The 16485-nt window shown below is 42.1% G+C and overlaps 1 protein-coding gene across 1 annotated transcript in view; it reads left to right on the top strand.

Moving 5' to 3' along the window:
- cped1 (cadherin-like and PC-esterase domain containing 1) overlaps window positions 1-16485 on the top strand; it is a 312821-nt gene that overhangs the window by 102173 nt on the left and 194163 nt on the right. The window contains exons 7-8 of the mRNA XM_068050516.1: window positions 6714-6856; window positions 14668-14740. Coding sequence (XP_067906617.1) covers window positions 6714-6856; window positions 14668-14740 — 216 coding nt within the window. The remainder of the gene's footprint in view (window positions 1-6713; window positions 6857-14667; window positions 14741-16485) is intronic.

Genomic DNA, 16485 nt, shown 5'->3' with positions numbered 1-16485 from the left:
CATTACCATCGCTGAGTCCCCCACTATCAACATCCTAGGGGCTACCATTGACCAGAAACTGAACTGGAGTAGCCATATAAATACCGTGGCTACAAGAGCAGGTCAGAGGCTAGGAATCCTGCGGCGAGTAACTCACCTCCTGACTCCCCAAAGCCTGTTCACCATCTACAAGGCACAAGTCAGGAATGTGATGTAATACTCTCCACTTGCCTTGATGGGTGCAGCTCCAACAGCACTCAAGCAGCTCGACACCATCCAAGACAAAGCAGCCCACTTGATTGGCACCCCATCTACAAACATTCTCTCCCTCCACCACCGACGCACAGTGGCAGCAGTGTGTACCATCTACAAGATGCACTGCAGCAATGCACCAAGGCTCCTTCGACAGCACCCTCCAAACCCGCGACCTCTACCAACTAGAAGGACAAGGGCAGCAGATGCATGGGAACACTACCATCTGCAAGTTCCCCTACAAGTCACACACCATCCTGACTTGGAACTATATCGCCGTTCCTTCACTGTCGCTGGGTGAAAATCCTGGAACTCCCTTCCTAACAGCACTGTGGGTGTACCTACCCCACATGGACTGCAGCGGTTCAAGAAGGCAGCTCACCACCACCTTCTCAAGGGCAATTAGGAATGGGCAATAAATGCTGGCCTGGCCAGCGACACCCACATCCCATGAATGAATAAAAAAAACAAGAATAAGGAAGTCCTGCTACAATTGTATAGGGCTTTGGTGAGACCACTCCTGGGTACTGTGTGCAGTTTTGGTCCCCATGTTTAAGGAAGGATATACTTGCATTGGAGGCAGTCCTGTGAAAGTTATTAGATTGGTTCAAGGGATGAGAGTATATGATGAGAGGCTGAGTAAATTGGGCCTATACTCTCTGGAGTTTAGAAGAATGAGGGGTGATCTCATTGAAACATACGTGATACTGAATGAGCCGGACAGGGTAGACACTGAGTGGTTGTTTCCCCTGGCTGGGGAATTTAGAAGACAGGGTCTCAGGAAAAGGGGTCAATCATTTAGGACTGAGATGAGGAGAAAGGTTTGCACTGAGGGTTGTGAATCTTTGGAATTGTCCACCCCAGAGGGTTTTGGATGCTTTTGGATGCTTGGATGCTTGGATGTATTTAAAGTTGAGATAGATTCTTGGTCTCTCAGGGAATCAAGGGAGATGGGGAGCAGGCAGGAAAGCAGAGTTGAGGCAGAAGATCATTCATGATCATATTGAATGGCCGAATAGGCTCAAGAGACTGTATGGTCTACTCCTGCGCCTATTTTCTTATGTTTTTTTTCCTTATGCACTGCCTATGATGAAAGCAGTTCAATAGCCCAGTACTTGTTCTGGTGTCAGTCTTCTCTGAGGTAACCTTATATTTGCTTCTGCTACCATGTCAAAAATGATTTTAAAAAATCACAACTTGTTATTAGATAGAAGATTGTTGAGCAAACAAAATAACTTTACATAGAAGGACAGATTATGGGTAGTTTGTTAACATGTCAGAGACTACCTGTGTTCCAATCTACATTGTGCAGGTTGAAAATTCTGTTATCTACCTAGTTCACTTATAATTGTTTTAGTCAATCCTCATACAATAGAAGGAATTATTAATGAATAAAAAATGTTCTTTCACATGTGTAAATTACTGGTGCTTTGGATAGCGAAATTAGTAATGACAACCACAAAATAAATGGAGTAAGCTGGACTAGCCATAACACAGCTGTCTCTATCCTATTTATTCCAATTACCCTTTTTACATGCCAAATCATGGAGTCATAGAGCCATTGTGGGACAGATGGAGGCCATTTGGCCCATCGAGTCTGTTCCAGCTCTCTGTAGAGCAATCTAATCAGTCCCATTCCTCCACTCTATCCTCGTAGCCCTGTACGTTTATTTCCCTCAAGTCCCCATCCAAATTCCTTTTGAAGTCATTCATCGAATCTGCTTCCACCACCCTCATAGGCAGTGAGTTCCAGGTTATCACCACTGGTTGCGTAAAAATATGCTTCCTGACATCCCCCCTGCATCTCTTGTCCAAAACCTTAAATCTGTCTCCTATTCCTAATTATATTCCCCAAGGGTCAGTGCTGGGACCACTGCTTTATTTTTATATATATGGGAACAGCTTTTCTTTCTCTACCCTATCTAAACCTGTCATAATCTTGTACACCTCTCTCAAGTCTCCCCTCAATTGCCTTTGTTCCAAGGAGAATAAACCCAGCTTCTCCAACCTAACTTTGTAGCTAAAATCCCTCAAGCCTGAAACCATTCTGGTAAATCTTCTCCGCACTCTTTCAAGGACCATTACTTCCTTACAGGTGACCAGAACTAGATGCAATATTCTAGTTTTGGCCTAATCAGAGCTTTATAAAGATTCAGCATAATTTCCTTGCTTTTGGACTCACCTCTATTTATGAAGCCCAAGATCCCATATGCTTTGCTAATTACTCTCTCAATATGACCTGCCACCTTCAAAGATCTATGCACATGAACCCCCAAGTCCCTCTGTTCCTGCACACTCTTGAGAACTGTGCCATTAAGTATATATTGCCTCTCCCTATCCCTTCTGCCAAAATGCATCACCTCACACTTGTCTATATTAAATTCCATCCACCACTTGTCTGCTTATTCTGCTGGCCTATCCATGTCCTGTTGCAGTTGATTGGTATCATCCTCACTGCCACACTTCCAAGTTTGGTATCATCAGCAAATTTTGAAATTTTACTCTGTGCTCTAATATACAGGTCATTTATATATATCAAAAATAAAGCAGTGGTCCAAGCACTGACCCTTGGGGAACCCCACTGTCTACCATCTTGCAGTCTGAAAAACAACCATTTACCATGGCTTTCTTGAAATAAGTAGCTTATCTAGATTAAGTAAAGAAAGACCTTTCATTTATGTAGCAGATTTCATGGCCTCAGGATGTCCCAAAGTGTTTCACAGCCAATGAAATACTTTTGTAGTGTAGTCACTGTTCTAATGTAGAAAGGCACAGCAGCCAGTTTTCACACAGCAAGATCCCACAAACAGCAATGAGATAATGAACAGATAATTTGGTTTTGGTGGTATTGGTTGTGGGATAAATATTGGGCAGGACACTAGAAGAACTCGCTCTTCACATTTGATTATTATGGGATCTATCACATCCATCTGAAAGGTTAGATGGGGGCCTCAGTTTGACACTTCATATATGAAAGATGGCACCTCCAATAGTGCAGCACCCTCTCGTTACTGCATTGGCGAATCAGCCTAGATTATAAAATCAAAAAAAATGGTGGAGATAATTAGTAAAAGCAATCGAGATGGAGAATCGTTTAAAACAAAATCAATCCTACTTATCATAATTATCAATGTACTGTTTACAAAGACTATGTTCTATGAAAATGAAGTTTTTACCCTTTAGTAGGATGCAGAATAAACCAATCCCTTCCTCTTAGATTTCTCTTTAAGGCTTCAGGCTGTAGAGAATGGGGTTGATCAATATGGTCTGTTCCATGGGTCACCATGGAGGATTGAGCACTTTGCCTTTTCAGTTCAAATTTAATTTGCTCAAATGGGTATTTTGCATTGTGTTTCAGCATTCATTATTTTCCTTCCTTTCAAGTATGCTCTCTATTTGTCTTTCTCTCTCTCTTACACAGAAATCGACTGAATGTGATTTAAAACAACTTTCATTGAAGTGATTTAATTGAGTTAATTACATAACAAATTGAAAAAATGCATGGATAGAAAATATAAGGGAGGAAGCAACAAGGAGGGAAAGGGGATGGGAGGGAGAAGTGATGATGTTGGAGAGAAGTGAAGGGAAGAGGGAGGAAGCAGAGGAAAAGGGGAAGAACAAACAATTTTATTGTCATAGACATGCTGCGAGGATAAAGAACAAGTCAAGAATGGGGTCAGGATTCCATTAAAAGGCGAGATAGTGGCCTGAGAATGTGTTCAGGAATTCAAGAATAGTAAAAATAGAGGAAAGAGTGTCCTGAGAATAGGTGCAAGAGTACAAAGTAAATAAAAACAGGAGAGAGGAGCAGGTGGCAGTGGTTGACACAGACTGGGGCTGCCAGCTGAGGCACTGATCAATGAGAGTAAGGTCAGATAGTCATGGAGCAGCCAAGATACAGAGCAGCGCTGATCAAAGAGGTACAGGAGGTTGGGTGGGCTAGTGTTGCAAAATCTGGTCTGATGTATTCCTGGAGGTTTCATCACACGAGCTCTCATCTTGAACCACCCCACTCTGTCAAACAGCCTTTTTTCCATCTCTGATATTTTTATGAGTAATAAACTAATAAATGAAAGTGTTGATGGAAAATGTGGAAAAAGCACACTTCTTTGAAGCTCTTATGATGTTTCTCCTGGATTGCTTGCAGCAGTGTCCCAGGAGATTAATCTTCAATTCCTGGAGACTCCAGGACAACCTGAAGGGTTGGCAATGCTTGGGTGAGCAGATGAGTTGTCTGAAGGCAATAGACACCTTCAGTCTCCAATCTAAAATGGTATAGGTACACACAGAGCCTGGGCTCCTATTATGAGTCAGGTAATGCTAGCAGGCAGAATTGGCTGCACAGCAGATGTGGGGAAGAAAGGCTTACTGTAGAACCAGGGTGCTCCAAGAGAAACAGCAGAAATTAATTTCAGGATGAAATGTGATCTGTTAGAGAAAAGTAACTAAAGTTAAGCTGTTTTATACAGTTTACTGTAAAATTAAAAATTTTAACTACTTACCTGCAACAGTATAGGAATCTATCATGGCCAACTAGGACAAAGCAGCTCACTTGATCATCACCCCATTCACCTTCAACCTTCACTCCCTCCACCACTGACGCACAGTGGCAGCAGTGTGTACCATATACAAGATGCACTGCAGCAACTCGCCAAGCCTCCTTTGACATCACCTTCCAAACCTGCGACCTCTACCACCTAGAAGGACAAGGGCAGCAGATGCATGGGAACACCACTGTATGCAAGTTCCCCTCCAAGTCACACACCATCCTGACTTGGAATTATATCACCGTTCCTTCATCACCGCTGGGTCAAAAACCTGGAACTTGCTCCCAAACAGCACTGTGGGTGTAGCTACACCAGATGGATTGCAGCGGTTCAAGAAGGCAGCTCACTACCTCCTTCTCAAGAGCAATTAGGGATGGCCTAGCCAGCGACGTCCACATCCCATGAAAAGAATAAAAGTAAGGCAGTGATAGAGCTGAGATGAATCTACTGCTTCATAGCATCACTGAATGGCCAGAGCATGGAACTGCAGGCAGGCTTAAGTTAAGCTTTTTAATAAGAAATGAACAAACAACCAAAGTGTAACAGAGTTAATGCTAACTAATGCCATATCGAAAACTGCTGTTACAGCACCTGCCACTGTGAGACAGGTATTGCATGGAATGTGGTGATCTGTATACTGATCTTAATATATTGCTGGTCACTCCCTGACTCAATTTGCATGCAGTGGAGAAGGAACGACGAGCAGTGGTCCTGGCGGGTGCTGGGGGGGGGGGGGTGGGGGGTGAAATCATGGTGTCATGGTTGGGGGGTATGTGTTGAGGCAGTGTTAGTGCTTATCCTACAAATTTTACAGCAATTCCGCACATGAATCCATTTTGGACAATATTGTGGACTAGCATCCCAGACTAGATGCCTGCAGGTACTTTTGATACAACTGCAATAATATAAAAAATTGACTAATGCATACTTTTCTAATATGTTAGGGGGAGGAGGAGCAGTGGGGTGAGGGTGAAGGTTCCAGTATAGTGATACATTCTGAGACTTCAGATGATAGCTGAACTATTGTGAAAGATGAGCATTTCGTACGTGGCACCTGGAGTCTATTACGGCGTCTCCCACTCCCTCAATGGACATTCAGCAACAACTTGTATTTATATATTCCCAAGGCACTTCACAGGAACATTTCAGACAAAATATGACACCGAGCCACATAAGGAGATATTAGGACAGGTGTCCAAAGGCTTGGTCAAAGGGGTATGTGTTAAGGAACATCTTAAAGGAGGAGAGAGATTTGGAGAGGTTTAGGGAGGGAATTGCAGTGCTTAGGGCCTTGGCACCTGAAGGCATGGCTGGCAATGATGGAACAATTAGAATAGGGGATCCTCAGATCACAAATTGTAGGGTAGCTTCCTCATTCCTGTTGAGTGAATGAAGTCTGAGCAGTCCCTTCTGTGCTGTGGTGGTTATGGGCTATTCTTCTCCTAATGGTACAAGGACTAGGGGACACAGATATAAGGTTTTGGGCAAGACATGCAGGAGGAATGTAAGGAAGAACTTTTTTATGCAGCGAGTGGTAATGACCGGCAACTCGTTGAATATGAGGGTGGTGAAAGTGGAGATGATGAATGATTTCAAAAGGAAATTAGATGGGCACTTGAGGGAAATAAACTTGCAGGCTGTAGGGCTCCAGCGGGGGAATTACCACTCGCTGCATAAGCAAGTACTTCCTTACATTCCCCCTGCATTGACTGGATTGCTTTAGAGAGTCAGCATGGACTCGATGGGCCGAATGGCCTCCTTCTGTGCTGTTATGACTCTACCTCTATCTCTAAATGCCAAGAGCTGATTTTACACATTTATGAAGAAGTTCCAACTTATAATTTCTTTTACTTAGAAAAATTGCTTAGCATATATATAAAATAATATATATTTATAAAATAAGAGTTGTCTAATAAAGTATGACATCTTTAATAGCTTCGGGCATATTTTGAAAAATACTTTGGAACAGCTGCTTCCGCACAGGCCTTTGAGAACATGAAGGAGCTAATTACACAACTTTTGTTAATAGCCGAAGTAAACATTGAATCTTCCACCAAAAGTCAAGGAACACCAGAAAGGTGAGTAATTTGACAGCTGAACGCATCAAACAGAGTCTAAGAACATTTTCTGTTTTAAAACTTGAATTGCTGTGATCATTAGATTTAAGTTTAAAAAATAACTGTGATGATGGATTCTGTTAATTCTTTGAATGCCACAGAAGAATGAAAAGAATTTAAATGTTTCTCGGAAGCCTGCAAAGTGCTAATTTGTAATGGCTGATGTTGATGGTCTGTGTATGTGCTGTCTGGGCCTGCAATTTTGAGAGTTACTGAACCCAGGTACTTCCTCCCCACTGAGCTCAGTACTTGAAATTACTGCAAAGCTTGTTAATGGCTGGTGCGTCTTCTGCGTCTTTATCAGATTACCAATACAAATCTGCTTGTAATGCTACTTAAGGGGAAACCTAGAATATTGCTGTCTTCATACATTGCACGTATAGTATCCTGATCTCAGCAATTTGAAATGTGTATTAAAGACAAGCCAAGTTCTTGTGTTGGGACTCAAAACCTTACAGCAGCACTTTTAACTTATTAGTCATGGGAATTTTGTGTAGTGATCCCCTGTTACTTGATTTAATGGAGGAAAATGAAAAGAAACTAAAAGGACCTTCAATAGTGACAGATGGCAACAGATTCATACTACCTTACACTTATATTAAGCAGGGGCTGTTGTGCCACCTGCTTCAATGAGATGTGTAGCAATAACAAATAGCTGTCAAAGTGGTCACAGCTTTCAATTGTTATGCCTCCAAGTCCTTCCAGGCTAATGCAGGGGAATATCAGAAGTGTCAGCAAATTTACCCCCCCGTAGATTTATCAAACAGGTGAGGGGGTCTCAGATTTTCAACTTTCCCACTGAACAGCAAGAACACTGCCTAATTTCATTGCATTGATAGATTTCCCAAAGTGCAAGGGGTGAATGATGGAATGATAGCCATCCATGTCACTAGTCAGAGTGCAATAACCTACATGAACAGAAAGACGTTTTACTAGGTCAAAGTGCAGCAGGTCAGTAACCATCATTCATGTCGATGCCTGTTCCCACAATGTTTGTATGAACTGTGCACTGAACCAAATAATTCTCTCATGCTCCATGTCAAAGACCATGTTCATAATTGACGGCAGGCAGTTAAATTAGAAATGGAGTACTAATCATTGCATTCCCTATGTGCTCCTGTCTGCCAGAGGCCTGCAGGAGCCTCATAAATACATGTGAATCAAAGTCCTATGATACAATTAGGAACAACACCATTTTTACAAGAAATTGCAGAAGTTCTGCCCAGCGCCATATCTGCCAGTAAAATCTAGCAGGATTGGTCTCAGAGCCACTGAAGTGCTATTTAAAGGGGCATTCAGCTGCAGGTAAATGCCTCATAGGACCTGTGTGCTATTTGGATTGCCAGAAGTGTTTCCAGCTTTCATACCTTTTTTTAAAAAAGAACATTTTGTTTTACTCTGTAAGCTTCACCATAGCCCTTAATTCTTTGCCAAAGGCTCCTTCCAGTCTACTAGAAGGGACATAGGCCGCATCTCTCAGTTTGTGGTATGCATCTACATTCAGCAGGTCATTTATTCCCAGTTTGTCAGGGCTACATCACCTTTCCCACTAACCTCAAAAACCCAAAGGAGCTCAGGAAATTGCAGTAAAAGCTGGCTTTCCTCACGTCCAAAGCATATTGACTGCATGCATGTTGCCATGAGGGCACCAGAACACCAGCATTCATGAATAGAAAAGGCTACCATGACACTAATGTCCAGGTAGTTTCTGATCACAGAAACAGGATCATGAGAAAGCAGTAGAAGAAGGAGGACCATCTCAATACCTTAGAGCAAACCATCTGAGTGATGAGCTAATTCCTTGATTCTCATGCACTGCATTTAGTAACTATCTGGATCGGAGATCCCACCAAAGACTATTGATGGCCGGAAGAAGAGATATGAAGATCATTTGAAATCCAATCTGATGAAAAGCAGTACTGACATCAATACACGAGCTGAGGGAGTGTGCTAATTTAGTTTGACTCCATGCCAGTGGTTCACCACAGAAGAGACCATCCAATTTCAAGGTTGATTATCTGTTGAAAGGTAGCGCAGAAACAATTTGTGTTTTGAAATATTGTAAAGAATAGCAAAAAACTAATAGATTTATCAAAGATGATTCCCCTTTCATAAAACTGTGACTCTGCCTAATCATATTATGATTTTCCAAGTGCCCTGTTACCACGCCCCTAATAATAGATTCAAGCATTTTCCTTGCTACTGATGTCAGGCTAACTGGCCTATAGTTTCCTGTTTTCTCTCCCTCTCTGGAACAGCAGGGTTATATTTGCTACCTTTCAATCCATGGGGACTGTTCTAGAATCTGGGGAGTTCTGGAAGATCAAAACCAATGAATCCACCATCTTTGGAGTCTTCTTTTGGCCTCCTTATCTCGAGAGATAATGGGTAAGTGCCTGGAGGTGGTCAGTGGTGTGTGGAGCAGCGCCTGGAGTGGCTATAAAGGCCAATTCTAGAGTGACAGGCTCTTCCACAGGTGCTGCAGAAAAATTTGTTTGTCGGGACTGTTACACAGTTGGCTCTCCCCTTGTGCCTCTGTCTTTTTTCCTGCCAACTACTAAGCCTCTTCGACTCGCCACACTTTATGGCTGCCCGCCAGCTCTGGCGAACGCTGGCAACTGACTCCCACAACTTGTGATCAATGTCACAGGATTTCATGTCGCGTTTGCAGACATCTTTAAAGCGGAGACATGGACGGCCGGTGGGTCTGATACCAGTGGCGAGCTCGCTGTACAATGTGTCTTTGGGGATCCTGCCATCTTCCATGCAGCTCACATGGCCAAGCCATCTCAAGCGCCGCCGACTCAGTAGTGTGTATAAGCTGGGGATGTTGGCCGCCTCGAGGACTTCTGTGTTGGAGATACGGTCCTGCCACCTGATGCCAAGTATTCTCCGGAGGCAGCGAAGATGGAATGAATTGAGATTGTGCTCTTGGCTGACATACATTGTCCAGGCCTCGCTGCCATAGAGCAAGGTACTGAGGGCACAGGCTTGATACACTCGGACTTTTGTGTTCCGTGTCAGTGCGCCATTTTCCCACACTCTCTTGGCCAGTCTAGACATAGCAGTGGAAGCCTCTCCCATGCGCTTGTTGATTTCTGCATCTAGAGACAGGTTACTGGTGATAGTTGAGCCTAGGTAGGTGAACTCTTGAACCACTTCCAGAGCGTGGTCGCCAATATTGATGGATGGAGCATTTCTGACGTCCTGCCCCATGATGTTCATTTTCTTGAGGCTGATGGTTAGGCCAAATTCATTGCAGGCAGCCACAAACCTGTCGATGAGACTCTGCAAGCACTCTTCAGTGTGAGATGTTAAAGCAACATCGTCAGCAAAGAGGAGTTCCCTGATGAGGATTTTCCGTACTTTGGACTTCGCTCTTAGACGGGCAAGGTTGAACAACCTGCCCCCAGATCTTGTGTGGAGGAAAATTCCTTCTTCAGAGGACTTGAACGCATGTGAAAGCAGCAGGGAGAAAATCCCAAAAGTCTTTGGAGTAACCTCTTTTAAAACCCTGGGGTGTAGACTATCAGTACTTTTTCTATAATTACTTTAAGTTCCTCATTCACAGTAGACCCTTGGTTCCCCACAATTTCCTATATGCTCTTTGTGTGTTCTACTGTGAAAACAAAATATCTATTTAGAGTCTCTGCCATTTCTTTATTCCGCATTACAATTTCTCTTGTCTCTGCCTCTAAGGAACCCATGTTTACTTTGCTGATCTCTTCCTTTTTACATACTCTTATTATCTGTTTTTATATTTCTTGTGTAATTACTCTCATTCTATTTTATCAACTTCTTGGTCATCTTTTGCTGATTCTTCTTTAAACCTGGCAACATTGTAAGCCTCTTTTAATCTAACACTGTCCTTAGCTTCTCCAGTTAGCCATGGCTGTACCACAATTACAGTCAAGCTTTTATTCCTTTAGGGAATATATATTAATTGAGAATTATGAATTATTTCTTTAAATGTTTGTCATTGCTTATCTGCTGTCATATTTTTTCATCTAATTTCCCAATCTCTCAGCAAACTTGCCTTTTATACTTCTGTTCATAGCTTTATTTAAATTTAAGGCCTTAGTTTTGGACTTAACTGCATCACTCTCAAACTGAATGACTCAGATTTTTATTTTATTTATTTAGAGATATAGCACTGAAACAGGCCCTTCGGCCCACCGAGTCTGTGCCGACCAACATCCACCCATTTATACTAACCCTACAGTAATCCCATATTCCCTACCACCTACCTACACTAGGGGCAATTTACAACAGCCAATTTACCTATCACCTGCAAGTCTTTTAGATGTGGGAGGAAACCGGAGCACCCGGCGAAAACCCACGCAGTCACAGGGAGAACTTGCAAACTCCACACAGGCAGTACCCAGAATCGAACCCGGGTCCCTGGAGCTGTGAGGCTGCGGTGCTAACCACTGCACCACTGTGCCGCCCACATTTTATTTCCTGGTTTGTTGATTAGATTAACAAATTAAACATGGGTCGCTTGGAGGCAGAGACAGGAGAAATTATAATGGGGAATAAAGAAATGGCAGAGACACGAAACAAATATTTTATGTCTTCACAGTAGAACACACAAAGAGCATGTAGGAAATTGTGGGGAACCAAGGGTCTGCTTGAATGTGATTAGCTGCTTACCTTGCTTGATGACATCATTGTTGCTGGATGTCTGGAGATCCACTTGACTTGGTACCTGATTCAAACTAATGTCGGAAAAGGGGAAATCTATTCCACAGAGATCACTAGATCTTTGTGGGCAGCTTTCATCGAGGTCAGCAGCGAGCATCATTACTTTACCACCGACTGTAAAATCCAGGCCAATATGAAATTCTATCATGTTGTGATCACTCTTTTTCAGAGGATACTTTACCATAAAATTATTAATCAAACCTGTCTCATTACACAGTACTATATCTAAAATAGTCTGTTCTCTTGAACATATTGTTCTAGAAAACGGTCCTGATTCCATTCCATGAACTCTGCTTCCAAGCTACTTTTACTAATTTGGTTAGCCCAGTCTACATGAAGATTAGAGTCCCCCAACCATTATTCCATTATCCTCATACATGCTTCTCTAATTGCCTGGCTTAATTAAAGGAGCATGTAAAAAGGTTTAATAAGAAGAAGTACAATTTATAAATATTCCTATGACATTTGTGATGAAAACCACACCTGCCAAAATGAGACATATTAATTCATCATATGGAACATTATTTTTGGACTGTTATTGGACATTGAACAAACTTGTTTAGAAAGACCTCAGAACAGTGACTGAAAACATGGCTGCATATTTGCACTCTAAAAGACAGTTGCATGGAGAGACAATGGGAGTACTCCCTGATTCAATTAACCAGATGGGTTTTGTCAATAGTGATGCTCAAAAGACATTGAGAGTCATTGACTCTTCAGAGCCCAATCTACTATCTTCAAGTCAATTTAATGATATCCTTGCTGCAGTCATGTGCAGAACCTAAGCATACATATAACAAGGCCTAATCAGCTACCAGTATAATTATAGAACATTCAAATGGCAGCACCTTACAGTCAAGCTTCTGCTCTCTGGGTCTCCTAGATCATCATTATCTACTGCATGCCCCACAACTTTGCTAACCAGGGAGACTTAACAATTGGAGGCATACCTGGAATCAAGGTCAGGGTGAGACACAGAGACCAGCCAAAAGGATGTAGCCGTTAAAATGATAATTAACGAGGAAGATTGATACACCAGCCACTTACCATAAATTCATTCATTTACCTGGACCTATAAGCAATGCTACACTTCTTCAACTAATATCAGTAGTCATTGTTTCCTGCTGCTATCGTATTCCATACACTCAGAAAGAAATGCTCTGGACAAACATCAGTGCAATTTATTACCAACTTTTTTTTTTATCATGTATGACTGATGTTGGTGTTTTTGTCCACTGTGTACAGTACTGGTCTCCTTATTTAAGGAAGGATGTAAATGCATTGGAGGCAGTACAGAGAAGGTTTACTAGACTAATACCTGGAATGGGCGGGCTGTCTTATGAGGAAAGATTGGACAGGCTAGGCTTGTATCTGCTGGAGTTTAGAAGAGTAAGAGGCGACTTGATTGAAACATATAAGATCCTGAGGGGTTTTGACAGGGTGGATGTGGAAAGGATGTTTCCCCATGTGGGAGAATCTAGAACTAGGGGTCACTGTTTAAAAATAAGGGGTTACCCATTTAAGACAGAGATGAGGAGAAATTTTTTCTCTTAGAGGGTTGTGAGTCTTTGGAACTCTCTTCCTCAAAAGGTGGTGGAAGCAGAGTCTTTGAATATTTTTAATTCAGAGATAGATAGATTCTTGATAAGCAAGGGGGTGAAAGGTTATCAGGGGTAGGTGGAAATGTGGAGTAATCAGTTCAGCCATGAACTTATTGAACAGCGGAGCAGGCTCAAGGGGCCGAGTGGCCTACTCCTGCTCCTAATTCGTATGTTCGTATGTCCACAGTGCTTCTCTTTATTGTGAGTGTATTGTTTTCTAACCCCAACTTGAGACATATTCTAAGAGTTTCCTCTCTGAAGGCAGTAAATGTTCTGGCTGCAGACGTGCATTGGAAGACAGCTGGAATTCAGGTGGTCCTGCACTTTGTCTCACTCTTGCAATTAATTCAACCATCTATTGCTGCTGTGGCTCACAGTCCCGCCTACTTTCTGCCTCTTGTCACTTGCACACAGTTGCTTGATTCAGGATTGACTTTGCCTTAGACATAAATACATTACATAAGTGAATATATTTTACTATACAGTCTATATATTCCACATTTATTCATTTTGAATGTCATTTATTTTTCTACAATGTTTACAATTATACAAGAATCTATTAATGTATAATTTTATCCCAATTATCAATTGTGAACATTCATTTTTTGGCATTTCCTATTTGGCTTTAAAATTAGACATTCCCTAAAGTACTATATAATCCTATCCTTATCAAGTAACAGACTGTGTGACTTCCCATGAGCAATGCCACAGAAGATTGACTAATGTAAATCAATAAACATTAGACATAGAGTGAGACCTTTTTCAGTTTGGGCACAGGCAGGAAACTGGTGGTTGTAAGTTGGCTGCCCATTATATACCCCCCTCAATGTTCCTCCAGTGGGATGTATAACAGGTGAATTATCCACAAGTGCTAGTTTTCAGTCTGCCTATATTAAAAATTGCCTCTCCACCCACCTCCCCTGATGTAAATAACTGTTTTTGTAAATTAAAGGGGAATATATTTTATTGAAAGCTACAATAGTGTTATATTACTAATCTGTAAGACACAGTACAGTGGCACAGTGGGTAGCACCGCAGCCTCACAGCTCCAGTGACCCAGATTCAATTCTGGGTACTGCCTGTGGGGAGTTTGCAAGTTCTCCCTGTGACTGTGGGTTTTTGCCTGGTGCTCCGGTTTCCTCCCACAGCCAAAGACTTACAGGTTGATAGGTAAATTAGCCATTATAAAAATTGCCCCGAGTATAGGGGATGTGGTAGGAATATGGGGTTAATGTAGGATTAGTATAAATGGGTGGTTGTTGGTCGACACAGACTTGGTGGGCTGAAGGGCCTGTTTCAGTGCTGTATCTCTAAATTAAATAAATATTCTCATGTTTTGATCGTCCATAGTTGGTTTAAAGCATAAGATGATGACCTTTCTAGATTGTTTGAACTCTGGTCAGGTCAGGTTTTGTGCATTTTATGCAACGATGATTAAATGTACTGATGTTAATTTAACTTTTTCAGATGTTGTTCATGTTTTCAGCTGCTGGCCTTTGACCTTAGCTTTGGTGCATCTGCCTATCCTGTGATTGTTGAGGTAAGAATGTCAACATTAAATAAAACAGTTTTGCTACAATTTTTTGTTAATGTTAAATAGAATTAAGTTTTCTTGAGCATGAAAAGAAGCTATCAAACTTATCAATGAAAGTGTCCCACATGTAAAAGGTATTATTCTATGAAACTGGATTCTGTAGCATTTCATTGCTGATATAACTCATTCGCAGATTGTAATTATCTCATAACCTGATTAAAGTTGTACAGTGAGATACTTTAAAATCTACATTCTACAGTAAACTTTCACAAATGCAGACTAATTCCAATGGAACAAACTTCTTGGCAATTTTGCTCTTTTTAATGGTTTCTAAGGTGAACATTATTCATTATAATAGTGAGAAAATCAAATTAGAAATTTCAAACAATTAGGGGAATTCTAACTCCAGGCAGCTGTGGTGCTCCAGATCTAGCTGCTCCCCTAGCCAAGCTGATCCAGTACAGCTACAACATGACATCTACCCAACAAAGTGGAAAACTGCCCAAGTATGTCCTGTCCACAAAAAGCAGGACAAATCCAATCCAGCCAATTATTGCCCCATCAGTCTGTCAATCAGCAAAATGATGGAAGTGATGCAAAGTTACTCACCAATAATCTGCTCTCAAGTGCTCTGTTTGGGTTCTGGATGACCACTTGGCTCCACGCATCATTTAAACTTTGGTCCAAACATAGACAAAAGAGCTGCATTCCAGAGGTGAACAAGGTTGACAGCAAGGTAGCATTTGACAGAAGTCAATGAGAATCAGGGTGAAAAGTCCCCACTGGCTGGAGCACAAAGCACAAAGGAAAATGGTTGTGGTTGTTGGAGGCCAATCACCTTAGCCCCTGGACATCACTGCAGGAGTTCCTCAGACAATGCCCTTTGCGCAACCATCTTCAGCCACTTCATCAATGACTTTCCCTCCAATCAGAAGGTCAGAATTAGGGATGCTTATGAATGTTTGCACAGTGTTCAGTCCCATCACAATTCCTCCGATAATGAAGCATTCTGTGTCTGCATGCAGTAAGACCTGGATGACATTTAAGCTTGGGCTGATGAGTGGCAAGTAACATTCGCGCCACACAAGTGGCAGGTAATAGCTGCCTCCGACTAGAGAGGTTCTAACCACCCTTCCTTGACATTCAACAAGATTACCATTGGTAAATCACCCACTGTCAACATCCTGGGGGTCACCATTGGCCAGAAACTTAACTGGACCAGCTACATAAATACTGTGGCTGCAAGGTCACAGGCTGGGTATTTGTGGCGATTAACTTATCTCCTGACTTCTCCACCACTGCTGGGTCAAAATCCTGGAACTGCCTACCTAACAGTGCTGTGGATACACCTACACCACACAAACTGCAGCAGTTCAAGAAGGCATCGCACCAGCACCTTCTCGAGGGCAATTAGGTATGGACAATAAACGCTGGCTTTGCCAGCGACACCTACATCCCATGAACGAATAAAAAAAAAACGCCAGTGGAACATGTAGCTGACACCTGGAGACGCTGCAAGGGGTCCAGTCCATTTTAACAATTGAATGTCAACATAGATTCACAAGTTGCGTGTTAACGTTTCGGGTCAGTGACCCTTCTTCGGAACCCGTGGAAAGAGAAACAGAGTTAACTCTGCTTCTCTTTCCACAGATGCTGCCAGACCTGCTGAGTGGTTCCAGCATTTCTTGTTTTTATTTCAGATTTCCGGCATCCGCAGTATTTTGCTTTCATTCACAAGTTGCTTACTTGAA

This window comes from Heterodontus francisci, chromosome 18 (assembly GCF_036365525.1).
Source record: "Heterodontus francisci isolate sHetFra1 chromosome 18, sHetFra1.hap1, whole genome shotgun sequence".
NCBI lineage: Eukaryota > Metazoa > Chordata > Chondrichthyes > Heterodontiformes > Heterodontidae > Heterodontus > Heterodontus francisci.
Note: the sequence above shows the minus strand (reverse complement) of the source record. Positions and strands in the feature narration are given on the sequence as shown.